This window comes from Dromiciops gliroides, chromosome 4, assembly GCF_019393635.1.
Source record: "Dromiciops gliroides isolate mDroGli1 chromosome 4, mDroGli1.pri, whole genome shotgun sequence".
Classification (NCBI taxonomy): domain Eukaryota; kingdom Metazoa; phylum Chordata; class Mammalia; order Microbiotheria; family Microbiotheriidae; genus Dromiciops; species Dromiciops gliroides.
In genome coordinates this window covers 239,814,394-239,829,352 of record NC_057864.1, presented here as the reverse complement: position 1 = coordinate 239,829,352, position 14,959 = coordinate 239,814,394, and the positions used below count along the sequence as shown (strand labels likewise).

General features: G+C 38.8%; 1 protein-coding gene across 1 annotated transcript in view; it reads left to right on the top strand.

Annotated features, from left to right (window-relative positions):
* MOG (myelin oligodendrocyte glycoprotein) overlaps window positions 1-14,959 on the top strand; it is a 28,367-nt gene that overhangs the window by 7,392 nt on the left and 6,016 nt on the right. The window contains exons 3-7 of the mRNA XM_044002496.1: window positions 9,410-9,523; window positions 10,658-10,678; window positions 11,348-11,368; window positions 13,251-13,367; window positions 13,919-13,939. Coding sequence (XP_043858431.1) covers window positions 9,410-9,523; window positions 10,658-10,678; window positions 11,348-11,368; window positions 13,251-13,367; window positions 13,919-13,939 — 294 coding nt within the window. The remainder of the gene's footprint in view (window positions 1-9,409; window positions 9,524-10,657; window positions 10,679-11,347; window positions 11,369-13,250; window positions 13,368-13,918; window positions 13,940-14,959) is intronic.

The following is a 14,959-nucleotide window of genomic DNA, read 5'->3' as shown; positions in this document are numbered from 1 at the left end:
CCCTCCCTCAGTGAGAGCTAATCTTAGCCATGCCCTCTCATCCAATGCTATTCTTATCTATGAATATCCCCACCTTAAATCCTCCAAGGGACCCTACACAACATTGCAGATAAATTCTTCTAGATTTTTTGTATTTTATGAATACCAGTGGAACAATTAACTAGACAATTTCTTCTACTGTTGTCACTTGACTAGGGCACGTCCTTTTCAGATTACACATTTCCTCAGTGATATCTCTTATACCACTTCTTGGGGGTAGTTTATCATTATAAATATGCTAAATGCTACTTGCTACTCACAATGTCTCCCCATTGGCCCTTGAGTCAGAATTTTTATTGTTTGCAAATTGTGTTGTTCCAATATTTTCCAACATACATTATCACTGGGAGAACATTTGAGTTGAAAAAATGGGTCTTTGGAGCAGGCATTAGTTGGGAATCATAAATTACACACCTGCAATCCAGTGAAAATTTTTTTTCCTATTCAGTTTTTTCTTCAACTCTATGGTACCTGACAGATTAGATAGATAGATACATAGATAGATAGATACATAGATAGATGGATAGATAGATGATAGATATGTGTGCATGTATATGTCTATACACACATATAGATATATGAATTTAGTGGATTAGTCTACTATATCCAACCATAATCAGAATATTAGGCATTTTTCATCAATTTTTTTCTATATGGATTGTAAAGCCAATCTCTTTTTTAAATTTTTTATTTTATTTTATTTTTAGTTCTGAATTTTCTCTCCCTCACTTTCTCTTCTCACACCTATCGATGAGAAATAAAATCTATTATAAATATGTATAAAACAAAACAAATTCTTATATTACCTATGTTGGAAAGGAGAGAAAAGTAGAGGAAAGGGGAGGAGAGGAGAGGAGAGGAGAGGAGAGGAGAGGAGAGGAGAGGAGAGGAGAGGAGAGGAGAGGAGAGGAGAGGAGAGGAGAGGAGAGGAGAGGAGAGGAGAGGAGAGGAGAGGAGAGGAGAGGAGAGGAGAGGAGAGGAGAGGAGAGGAGAGGAGAGGAGAGGAGAGGAGAGGAGAGGAAAGGAAAGGAAAGGAAAGGAAAGGAAAGGAAAGGAAAGGAAAGGAAAGGAAAGGAAAGGAAAGGAAAGGAAAGGAAAGGAAAGGAAAGGAAAGGAAATATGCTTCAATCTTGTACTCTGAGTCCATCAGCTCTTTATCTAGAGGTGGATAGCATGTTTCATCATGAATTCTTTGGTATTGTGGTTGGTCATTGTGTTGATCAGAGTTCCTAAGTCTTTCAAAGTTGTTTATCCTTAAAATATTGCTGATATTATATAAATGGTTCTCCTGGTTCTGCCCACTTCACATCAGTTTCATACAAATCTTCCTAGGTTTTTCTGAAACCATCCCCTTCATCATTTCTTACACCACAAGTATTCCATCATCCTCACATACCATAACTTGTTCAACCATTCCCCAAATGATGCCTTCAGTTTCCAATTCTTTGCCAGTACAAAAAAGAGCTACTATAAATATGTTATATATATATTAGTCCTTTTTCCTCTTTCTTGAATTTCTCTAAGGTATAGACCTAGTTGCAGTATAGCTAGGTCAAAGAGTATGGACAGTTAAATAGCTTTTGAGGCATAGTACCAAATGACGTTCTAAAATGGCTGAACCAGTTCACAGCTCCACCAACACTGAATTAAAGTACCTGTTTGTCCACAACCCCTCAGCATTTGTTATTAATATAATTTCTTTTGAAATGCCATGTGTCTTACTGAAGAGGCCCTATAATGTTTTGAAGCATAATTCAATAGCATGGCATCATCCAGGACGAAAGGAAATAAGCATTTAAGTGCCTACTATGTGTTAGGCACTGTACTAAGTGCTTTATACACATTATTTCATTTGATCCTCAAAACAGTTCTGGGAGGAAGGTCATTATTCCAATTTTACAGTTGAGGAAACTGAGACAGATAAAAATTAAGTGACTTGCCCAGGGTTCCACAGCTAGCAAGTATCTGAGATCAAATTTGAACTCATCTTCCTGACTCCAGGCCCAGGACTCTATTCACTAAGCCATCCATAAATAAGAATACGTGAAAGACTTCATTATGTATAGAAAGAGAATTCCTCTTCCATTTAGACCTGATACAAGACATCCTTTATGACAATGATGAACATCTTTGGAAAGCATGCATCTTCCCTTTTAAGCTTCCTTGATAATCAATAATAAGTATAATCAAAGTATTTTTGAATAGTTACCTCTACTATGTATTCATCTCATGTAAAGGGAACCTTGGTGGTACAGTAGATAGAGTGCCAAGCCTGGAGTCAGGAAGACTCATCTTCCTGAGTTCTGATGTATTCTCAGACACTTACTAGCTGGGTGACCCTGGGCAAGTCATTTGGTTGACCCAATTTCCTCATCTGTAAATTAAGCCAGAGAAGGAAATGGCAAACCACTCCAAAAGTTGTTGTCCTTCATTCTCAAAAAGGACCAAAAAGTTGGAGTCAAGGTACAGTGTGTTTGACTGTGACTGATCTGACCAAGATGAGCTCAGAAGGCTCAACTACAGGATGGACACAGATAGTTCACATGAACATTTGGAGTGGAGATGTCTCTAAATTTGAGCATCTCATGTTTCTTTTGAGCTACTACAATTCAGCTTCACTCAGAACATGGTGCCTTCTTTGATGTAGGCATGCTACACTGTACGATTCCTTTCCAGTCACTCTCATGTCATACATTCAATTCCAATTTTGTTCTGAAGACCTTGAGAGTGTCACTTCTTCTGACCATTATGTGAACGTCTACCTTGTATGAGTTCTCTGTGAAATAGTCTTTTAGGCAAACATACCTTTGGCATTTGAAAAATGGGGCCAGCCCATCAGAGTTAGGCTCTCTGCAGAAGAATTTGAATGCTTGACAGTTTAGCTCAACAAAGGACCTTGTCTTGCCAGCTGAACTTCAGAATCTTTCTAAGACAATTCAAATGGAAGTGATTCTGTTTCCTGGCATTGGTATACTATTCAGGCTTTAGAGGTATATAGCAATGAGGTCAGCACAATGGCTCTGTGGACCTTCAGTTTGGTAGGCAGCCTAATACCTCTTCTCTCCCACACTTTCCTCCAGAGCCTCCCAAATACTGAGCTAGCTCTGGCAATAAGTACATCAAACCTCATCATCTATGTGGACATCCCTGGTAAGTATACTGCCAAGGTAAATTAACATCCACAGTATTCAAAATTTTTCCATTTGCTGCAACCAGTGGTTCTATATATGGATGGTGTGCTGCTAGCTGGTAGAGAACCTGTATTTTCTTGGTGTGGTTACATCAAAATAGGCAAAAGTAGCAGAGAATCAATACATATATACTTTGTTACATCTCAGCATCAGAGGCTGCATTGAGTGCATAATCATCTGATAACAAAAAAATCATGCAGCAACTCTCCCTTCACTTTAGTCTTGACTTGTGGTCTTTTCAAGTTTAAATAATCAACCATCAGTATGGTAGCTGACCTTGATACTGTTTTCATTCTCATTGAAGGCATCTGAGAGGCATTAAAAGCCAAGAAAATCCTAAATAGGGTTATGAAGAGTCAGACATGACTGAAATGGCTGACCAAAACAATTCTCAAAAATCTTATGTATTAAATTCTAGATTCTTCCAGATTACTGAGTTTCAACATGGGGTAGATTGTATTAGATGATTATTATACTTCAATTGGCTGGAATTCCCATACCAGCTATGCTGGGAATTTCTAAGATCACCAGAACTCAATTTGTACCATGGTAGCAAATCAGAAAAAGGAACATGTATTTTCATAGAATGACATTTTGTAAAAGCAATGGCATCAGTGGATTACATGAGATTTGGGTCCAATTCTTCATGACCCTATTTGGGGTTTTCTTGGCAAAGATACTGGAATAGTTTGCCATTTCCTTCTCTGGCTCATTTTACCGATGAGGAAACTGAAGCAAATAGGATTAAGTGACTTGCTCAGGGTCACACAGTAAGTGTCTGAGGTCAGATTTGAACTCAGGAAGATGAGTCTTCCTGACTCTAGGCTGTTGCTCTAACCACTGCACCACTTAGCTGCCCCTTCCATGAGAAAACCACCCACATTGTGTAGGGTCTTCAGAACCACCTTTGCATGAGGTTTGTTGATGCCTCCTCACTTTCTGCTTCACTCTTCACTCCAATTTGCCTTCACCTGGGCAGGGCTGTTTCCAGAGATAGACATGAGTTACCACATGGTAACACTCAAATTCTCTCAGGGTCCTAGGAGTAACCATATTGGAAGGAAACAAACAGTTATTAAGTGCCTACTATTTGCCAAGCACTATGCTAAGCACTTTACAAATATTACTTCATTTGATCCTCATGACAACTCTGGGAGGTAAAGTCTAATATTCTCCTCATTTTACAAACCTCTGTTTGCCTCAGTTTTCTCATCTGTAAAATATGGATAATAATAGTGCCTACCTCCGAGGTTTGTTGTGAGGATCAAAGAATATAATAATTTTGTAAAGCTTTTAGCACATTATCTGGCACATAGAAAGTGCTTTATAAATGTTGTTGTTGTTGTTGTTAAACAGAAGTAAAGTAACTTGCCCAAGGTCATGCAGCTGTTGTGAGGATGAATTTGAACTCAGATCTTCCTGACTTCAGGTCCAGGGCTCTATCCATAACTCTAGACTGTGAACTCCCACTGATGTGCTTTTTCTATTTATACAACTAGACATTCACAACAATACACTTTTAAATCTCAAACATAACCATTTACTTAGAAAAAAGGCAAAATAAATTATATCTTACATATCTGTGTTAGCATATGCAAAGTGCTTTGCAAATTTTAAAACACTATATAAATACTAGTTTTTATTATTATTAATGTATAAAATTAAGCACATAAATAATAAAAATTATATCACAATCTGCATATAAAACTTGACCATGTTCTCCCACCAATATGCTTAGTCTGTATGTGGAAGCATGAGTACATTCACAGGAATCTGTCAGAGAGGAAAACCCTTGTGTTTGGGGTAACTCCCAATTCTGAAATTCAGACTGGTGTAGTTAATCTTTTCAGGAACATCTGCACAACAAACCACAATTTTTTTTTGCTAACTTCTTGTCTGCGGGTCTTCACCACCCTCCAGCTAAATAAACCCTCTAGTATACTAGAATGTGAGTAGCAATTCCCTTTAAGCCAGAGTACTAAATTCTTCAGACTGGCTACCTCTGGGCTCCTTCACACAGATATTCTATCTTCTGAACAGAACAGAGCTCAAAGCAGCATGCAAAATTAGGGTTGACTGTTTAATCAATGCAAATAAATCAGGATACAAAGTAGCTGAAGTCTTTTCCCTTCAGCTTTTCTTTCTCAAAACATAGGTGGCAGCAGAGTCCAATAAACACCTCCTAAAAGCTTGATCTCTTGCCAAGCAACTGTTCCTGAAGCTCCTGGTCAATTGAAATCAATTCTCTCTCCTGCCAATAAAGAATCAGTTGGAACCTTCTGTCAGCTGACTGCTTCCAACTGCCAGAGCTCTGATGATGCAGCCCTCCTGTGGCTTCATTATTCTCCTCAGGTTTCTATATCAGGTTACTGTTCTTTCACTGGCTTAAATAAAACCCTCCTTATTCTCAGAAACTCACTTTTCATTTAAAAGTAACAATTCCCCAGATTTCCCCTGTAAAATTGATGATCCTTTTAAAATAATACTTCTATCTCCAAATATATGTAATTTCTCATTTTTTTTTAAATTTTACCTTCTGTACTAATTAAACCACTGGATGCAAATTGAGGTTGAGATACTAGTGAGACTGAGTTGAGATACTAGAAACCCCTGCAGATGGAAGTCTTTAACATTGTCCAACAAATCCATTACACTTTGTGTTCTTGAACCTGTATTTTTTGTACTTACCTCTGTCCATTTTCGATAAGAATAATTTCTCTGTTTCTTTAAAGCATCACACTGTTCACATGCAAATGACATATTATTGTATGTCATTCATATAGTGGCTTGAGTTTTTATATTTATGCTGCAGTATATTTTCTGACCAAAATTACTCAAATCCCATCTGAAAACTGTTTCTTTTTACAAATCTTACACATTTTTTAATAAAACAAAAATTTTCTTACTTCTTTTAAACATCAAAATGTTTTTCTATAACAGTGGCAATGGCTTAAATCTTTTAATGGTTGACATAACTCTTTTCCTTTATTTCCCTCATTTCCTTCCTTCATTTCCTTCTCTTCCATCTCTAAACAACTCTATATCAAATGGCACATTATCTTAAAGTGATAGTGTACTAGAAAAAGGATCATGTATTGTAATGGTAACATATTTCACCAGTAATCACAGAAATCCACAACTGGAAGAGATCTCAGTGGTCATGTAGCCCAACCTATACAGAAGAAAAAAAAAAGGAGCTCCCACTATAACTTACCTGACAAGCATTTATCCAATCTCTGCTTGATCTCAAGGAGAAGGAACCCACTCACTACCTCCTGAGGCAGCCCACTTGCCTTCTGGATTGATCTTATTGTTAGGAAGTTTTTCCTTACATAAAATCTAAGTTTGCCTCTTTGCAATTTCTACCCACTGCTTCTAGTTCTTCTCTCTGGGACCAAACAAAATAAGGCTAATCCCTCTTCTACATGATTACCCTTCAAATACTCGAACACATCCTTTCACATCCCCAAATGAGTGATCTCTTTTCTAGCTCCATACCTCCACTTCCTTCAGCCAATGTTCATATGGAATGAACCCAAGGCCCACACCATCCTGGTTGCCCTCTTCTGGATACTCTCCAGTTTATCGATGCCTTTCCTCAAACACAACACCAAAAACTCTGCATGGTGTTCTGGATATGGTTTGACCAAAGCAGAGTACAATGGAATTATCATCTCATTCCAAGAAGCTGTCTCTGTGAGTGCAACCTCAAATCATACTAGTTTTTTTGATAGCCATATCATAATGTTGACTCACTAAAATTGCAGTCTAAATAAACCCCTAGGGTTTTAAAAAAAAAAATAGTATTCAAGTGCTCCCTGTGTACATCACCTTCTGATTCTCTCTCTCTCTTTTTTGGTGAGGCAATTGGGGTTAAGTGACTTGCCCAAGGTCATACAGCTAGTAAGTGTTAAGTGTTTAAGGCCGGATCTGAACCCAGGTACTCCTGAATCCAGGGCCAGTGCTTTATCCACTGCACCATCTAGCTGCCCCCTGATTCTCTTTTGTAAGAAAGCATATATGATACATAAGCTTGAGGCTCCTGAGTACTACACAAGCCTTTTCTTTAAAACCGAGGCATATTTTTGAACAATTTTTCACCATCCTCCCTTGTATCTTTACATTTAAGTTGCTGAGTGTAAAAGCATATGCTGACTTGATTTGGAGAACTTTGGTTAAGTGTGTAATGTCTATAAAGTACTTTGCAAACCTCAAAGTGCTATTTAAATGTCAGCTACAAGGAGGAGAATTTCTCTAGCTCTTCATGCTGTGCAACAGAAGTTGGTACAAAATCAGCAAGTGTCTTCATGGCGGGGGAGTGAACAAATGTTTATTAAGGACCTATATTATGTGCCAGGCACTGTACTAAGCACTTTACAAATACTTCCGATTAAATGTGTCCTTTTTGTTTATTTTCATCAGTGAAACTACAAGATGATATGTCCAAGTGTCCTATGGTTTCCTTAGACATGAAAAAAATTTCTTCTGGCTTCCCTGGCTTCTTTTAAGTCCCAGCTAAATTCCCATCATTTACAGGAAGCCATTCTGGTCCCTCTTAATTCTAGTGCCTTCCTGTTGTTGATTATCTCCAATGTGTCCTGTATGTATATATCTTGTTTGGACATAGTTCTGTACATCTCCTGTTAGACTGTAAGTTTCCAGAGGGCAGGGACCACGTGGTGTTTTTTTTTTCCTTTCTTTGTATCTCCCAGAAATTAGCACATTGCTTGGTACATAATAGGTGCTTAATAAATGGTACTTGACTGACAATTTAGATGAGCTCCTTTAGTGGCTATCTAGAATGATTTACTCTGCCCGCTACTGTATGAAATTTCAATAATAGAAAGAACAAAATCTCAGTTCTAGTAGTAGTTTTAACACTAACTAGCCATTTGATCTTGGGCAAATCACTTAACTTCTCTGGACTTTTTCTTTATCTATGAAAAGGAGGCCATACATTCCCTACTTACTCCACTCAGTGAAAGAGTCAGATGAGCTAATGATGTGAGAGTGTTTCGATTGAAACACTATAGATGTGTAACATCTTACTCCAGCCTCAGGCACTTGTGTTGAGTCCCTGAAAGATAACCATATGATATATATTCACTATGTGGATATGGCATTATTAGTAGTAGTTGTAATTATGTGCCTGTAATTACAAATTTAAAGACTCTAAGTTGAATGTAAACTGGAATGATAGCTGAAAACTATTTTCACTTTTGAGCAGGGACACTGGCCATTCTGGACTTAGTTATGACCTGATTGTAAGCAAATAAGAATTAACTTTTTTAAAAACATCATTTGGCAGAAGTGGGAATCCAGGTATGGAATATTGAATATAATGTCATGATTTTTTTAATGCAGGTATTAGTTTAGCTGAATTTTTTCTCTTCATATATATATATATAGGGGCAATGGGGGTTAAGTGACTTGCCCAGGGTCACACAGCTAATAAGTGTCAAGTGTCTGAGGCTGGATTTGAACTCAGGTCCTCCTGAATCCAGGGCCAGTGCTTTATCCACTGCACCACCTAGCCACCCCCTATATATATTTTTAAAAGTTTTAGTTATAAGGGATGGCTCTATGAGAGGGGTAAAGGGGAAAGATACCAGGAGAAATCTATGTAATAATTAATAAAGGAAGAAAATGGATGAAAATTATATAATTAGATAATATAAATAGATATAAATAAATATAAATATATAATATAAATTACTGTCAATTGAACAGGGCTCAAGGCCATTTTCAGCTCTGGCATCAAGGAATATTTTGAAAGTAAGGGTTAGTTAGATACTGGAAATGGTGATTGAGATAAGTTCTGGGCTTACCTTCTCCAACAAATTCCCAACTGAGTGGACAGTTTTAAGCAAAATGGTAACACTGTTAACAAAACTCAAGATTTGGAGTTCTGAAATAGCATAGGGATTTAAATCCCATCTCTTGAATGTATTAACTATGTAAACCTAGACCAGTAACTTCACCCAGTTTCTGCATTTGTAAAATGAGATAGTTGGACCAGATGATTTCTAAAGGGCCCTCTAGATTTAACCATTTCCCCCCAGAAGGCAGGAATATAAGGGAGATGATCTCTCAAAATCTCTTCTGACCATCATAGCAGATTAGGGAAGTTAGACTAGATTGCCAGGAAACTAACCTTCAGTAACTGTTCCCCATTTCAGATCCATTTTATTGGATTAACCCTGGAGTGCTGGTTCTGATTGCTGTCCTGCCCATTCTCATCCTGCAAATCACCATTGGCCTTGGTTTTCTCTACATGCAGCACAGACTGAGAGGTATTGTAGTACACAATAGACCAAGAATGAGCAATGTAGGAGTCAGTAAGCTGAAAACAATACATATTTTACTCTGCAAAGGAATGGTCATTAGAACTTGGTTGGTCAAGTATTTCCTGTGTACCCCCTATATACAAAACTACTGAGCACCATACAGTGACACACAAGAAAAAGATATGGTTCCTGACCTTGGCAAAATTGTGAAGTAAGCAAAGTTTGCTTTTTCATAATCCCAGCCTTCAAATTCTGAAGTCTCTTCACCAGCTAAGTAGTGCCTTCCTCCCTACCTGACTCCTAATCTACTGCCTTCCCATTCTACCTTCTGCCTGTTAATATACCTTACTCATATTGGAATCTCCCACTGTGTTCTGCGCAAATATTTTTTTAATGGAGTCAAACTGAAGCTAAAAGGCAGGAGTGTGCTTATGAATATCTAACTATGAGCTCTCAAAAATTTATGATGGACCTGCTTTTAAGCTTAATTTGCATTATTTATATTTTCTCTACCACTTTCTTAAGTCTAGACAACCAAGAAAACAACAAATCAAGCCCCAATTTTTTGGTTTTGTCAATTTCAGAGGCGTAAATGCTCACACTGAAAATTTCACAATAGGCTTTCTCCAGTTTGAGCCAGCTCCAGTACAAAAATGTAGGTTTTCAGGCCTTAGTCAGAGGGAGAGGAAAGTGAAACAGTATGTTTTTGTGCCCCTGAAATCATGCTTCTACCTGGTCTGCTACCAGGTAGTCTGCTTCTACCTGTTCCCTGCCTTTGGGTCATTTGCAACCTGAAATAGTAGCTCACATTATACTCAGAAAGACATGAAACAACTGAAGATTTATAGGACCACATATTAATCAATACAAGTGCAAAATAATGCCTGAGCTCTGAGCATCAAGTGTCTGGGATTGGGGCCAAAGTGAAAGCCCAGTCAAAATGGATTTAGAGTCAATCCCAGGATTCATAAATCCAAGGTGTGAAGGAGAGGAGGAATAATATAGGTCAAATGAAGGGGGTTCCCAGATAGTAGAGGAAGAGCGTGAGCAAAAATACAGGAATATTGGGGAGAAGAAGGGGTCTTGGATTCAGTCATAGCAAAGCAGGAATCAACATATGTCTCTGTCTCTGTATTTTAGGCAAACTCCAAGCAGAGATTGGTAAGTTCTGTGCATCCCTATCTCAATGTAGTACCCTGGGTGAAGCTGGAAATCTCCCATCAGTCTCAGAAACGGTCAGTTTCAATCCCAGTGGGCAGGGGATGAAGGAGGTGGGGCTAGACTTTGATTTCTGCTGGTATAGATGCCCTGGTGAATGTTGAAATGGTTTTAGTCCCAGTCTCTCTGACCCACCTCCAAAGCCCTGAGTTTGCCAACACATTTTGGAGTAGTGGAAAGAGCACTTAATTTAGAGTAAAAAGACCTAAGTTCTTATTCCAGCTTTTCAACTTTGGAAAATCACTTAGCCTCTCTGGGCCTCAATTTCCCCATTTGCAAAATGAAAGAGTTGGATTAGATTATTGCTAAAGTTCCTTTTAGTTTTAAATTCTTTTAGCTTGGAAAATTCAATTTTTAAAAGACTCTCAATGATCTTACAAGAGATCTCATCCAGTTCCCTCCCTTTAGAGAAAGCATTATTTCCCTGTACTCTATCTCCAAAGAAGGGGATCCTCCCTCTCATTCTCTCCCTATTTACCTCCTCCCTCTCAAAACTGAATAATTCCAGGAACAATTGAAAGAAAACTGATTCCCTGAAAAGAGAGAGAAGCAGTCCAGGTCTAGTGTCCACCAAGCTTAAACTAATATCTTTTATTCCCTTTTGTGTTTCAGAGAATCTCCACCGAACTTTTGGTAAGTTCTCTCTGTCTCTGTCTCTCTCTGTCTCTCTCTCCACCACTCCCCCCATCCTTTCGTTAAAATTGTGTTTCACCAGTCATGCCTCATCTTCCTGTTTCAATTGCCAGAGAGAGATCGGGGCGGCTAGGTGGCGCAGTGGATAAAGCACCGGCCCTGGATTCAGGAGTACCTGAGTTCAAATCCGGCCTCAGACACTTAACACTTACTAGCTGTGTGACCCTGGGCAAGTCACTTAACCCCAATTGCCTCACTAAAAAAAATAATAATAAAATCAATTGCCAGAGAGAAAGGGCCCCTGGCACACAATAAATGCAAGGGGCTTGGGGATAGGAAATGGGAATAAAAACATAGTTATTTCCCTACACCATTTCATTCAAAAGGTATGTATATCATTTTGTACATCCAGCACTACATTGGCCACTGGGATGGGGGCAGGTGAGATATAAAGAAGGGATGTACATATGGCTACTCCACACCAATGATGTAGTATAAAATTCTGTAAATCAAAATAAACCAGCTCCCTATAACGTAGTAAAGACTGTAGAGTGGGATAAGAGAGAGATCCAAATGTAACAGGCTTAGTTAAGGAAGGCTTTTTGGAGGAGGAAAATCTTGAACCATAACAAGAAGTATGGGATTTTGGTCAGCAGAGAAACAATAGAGGGGAAGACCACATTAGGTGAACAAACTCAAGGCAGGTAGCAAGGCTTAAGGAAGGCTGGAGCAAAGGAACCATATTGAAGAAGACTCCCTAAGGTCACATTAAGAGTAAGTCATCCTGTGACGTGTTCATTACTGGGCTTGGAATCAGGAGACCTGGGTCTATAGCCTATCCTGGTTCTTTCACTTACTGACTATGACCATGGACAAATCATTCTATCCCTTTGGTCTCAGTTTCATCTCCCAAATCAATCAATCACTCAATAAACATTTATTAAACTCCTAATATGTGCCAAAGGAAGGGGTGTAAATGAGTGATGTCAAACTCAAACAGAGCTGACTTAGAAAACCAAAAATTAACATTATCTATGTTGTATTATATTTTTATTTATTTTGTTAAACATTGCCCAATTACATGCAAATTGGTTTGGGGGATTTTACAGATCCAAATGCTATTCATCCGCAGGGAGTTTGTTGTTAGTACAGTAGTTAGAATGCTAGGCCTGAAGTCAGGAAGACCCATCTACCTGAATTCAAATTTGCCTCTGATACCTCCTATCTGTATGACCCTGGGCAAGTCACTTAATCCTGTTTGCTTCATAAGTTTCCTCATCTGTCAAATGAGCTGGAGAAGGAAATGGCAAACCACTCTAGGATCTTTGCAAAGAAAACCCCAAATGGGGATGTGACTGAATAGCAACAACACTCAATTACATTTGAATCTGGTTTGGGGGAGTTTTGCAGGTCTCAATGCTGTTCATGAGCAGGGAATGTAGACCTTTTGTCTGGATTGATAGTTGCTAAGATCCTTTCTTATGCTAATATTCTATGATTCTGAATTCAGAGGATAGAAACAACCGGGGGCGGAGTAGATGAAAGAAAAATTGGAGGAAGCTGTACCTGAGCTAAACCTGGAAGGATGGGTAGGATTTTGATAAATAGGCAGGGGTTGGGGGAAGATTTACATTTGATATGGTTATTATGATCATGCTTAGAAGTAAGAGCTATCCAAATGTGGAATGGATTGCCAGAGAAGGTTTTGGTCCTGTCTCAGTTGAATCCCTCCATACAAAGTTTGGATAACTCCTTTTTTTGGTGGAGGGAGAGGAGTTAAGGTGGGGTTAACAGGGGACTGTTGTTTAGCTGGTAAAATGGCTTCCAAGGTCTCTTTCCTCACTGAAATTCTGTCATTCTGATCCTGTGATTCTATATTCAGATCCCCATTTCCTGAGAGTGCCCTGCTGGAAGATAACACTTTTTGTGATAGTGCCAGTTTTGGGACCCTTCATTGCCATGATCATCTGTTACAACTGGCTACACCGAAGATTGGCAGGTAGACTGTCAAAGTGGGGAACTCAGTGGCGATCAAAAATAGTCTCTTTAAAATGAGGTACAAGGGGCAGCTAGGTGGATAGAGCACCGGCCCTGGATTCAGGAGGACCTGAGTTCAAATCCAGCTTCAGACACTTTACACACTTACTAGCTGTGTGACCCTGGGCAAGTCACTTAACCCCAATGGCCTCACCAAAAAAAAATTTAAATTTAAATTTAAAAATGAGGTACAGAGGGAAACTGGGACTTGGGGCCAAGATTAAAGAATATTGGTTATACACATACATACACATACACACACACACACACACACACACACACACACACACACACACACACACACACACAGATTCCCTAAGGGTCCTGGGAGATACTTATCAAAATAAAAGGACAAACATTTCTAGCTTCTTAAGTGAAAAGATAGCAAGGTTTGATCTCTAACTATTCCAAAAAGAAAAAAGAGAGGGAGGCTTTTGGGGCAGTCAGCCCAGGCTAGGGATTACCTGGTCAGGAAATTTGACAATGACCTGTTTGTTTCTCTTTCTGTTTTAGGACAATTCCTCGAAGAGCTAAGTAAGTTCCATGTTTCCTCTCATCCATATGTCTCAATGGGTTTTAACTTTACATTTCCCCATCCACATCTTTCCTCCATTTTATTCTCCTGAAGCATGAGGTTCCCCAGGAAGTCCTAATATCCATAACAGGGATTTTCCTAGTATAGTCTTGCCAAATAGTGATTATTTGTTTAATAATAGATAACGTTTACATAATGCTTTAAGATTTACAAAGAATTTGGGCAGCTGTGGTGCAGTGGATAAAGCAACGGCCCTGGATTCAGGAGGACCTGAATTCAAATCCGGCCTTAGACACTTGACACTTACTAGCTATGTGACCCTGGGCAAGTAACTTAACCCTCATTGCCCCCCCCCCACCAAAAAAAAAAGATTTACAAAGAATTTAACAGATATTATCTCATTTGATCCTAACAATAATACTGTGAGGTAGGTGCTATTATTATCCCCATTTTCCAGATAAGGAAACTGAAGCTGAGAGAAATTAAGTAACTTGGCCAGGGTCACATGACTAGTAAGCATCTGATAAAGGACATGAACTCAGTTCATCTTCCTCATTCTGTGTCCAGTGTTCAATCTGCAGACACCTTTCTGATTTTTATATTAATTTATGGTGAATATTATACCCCTTGCCTTCATTTTAAATGACTCCTCCTCTAGCCCAGGAAGGATTGAGGAGTCTTTCACCTGTGAAGGCCTTTCTAGGGAAGGGGATGCCTCAGCCTCCCTTTCCCTTAATTCTATGCCTTAGGAAATTATTACTGTGGTCTCTTTTTGTATTAGTAGCAAATTTCATTCAATATAGGATCATTGGATCAAATATTTAGAGCTGGAAGAGACCTTAGAAACTATCTAGTCCAAATTTATCATTTTGTAGATGAGAAAACTGAGGCCCATAGAGGTTAAGTGACAACCAAAATCATGTAGATAGTAAGCATACTTCTCATTAGAGATGAGCAACAGCTGATTACCACCCTCTTCATGGTAATAATCCCTTGGAAAAACAATTGGTTGCTTTCTT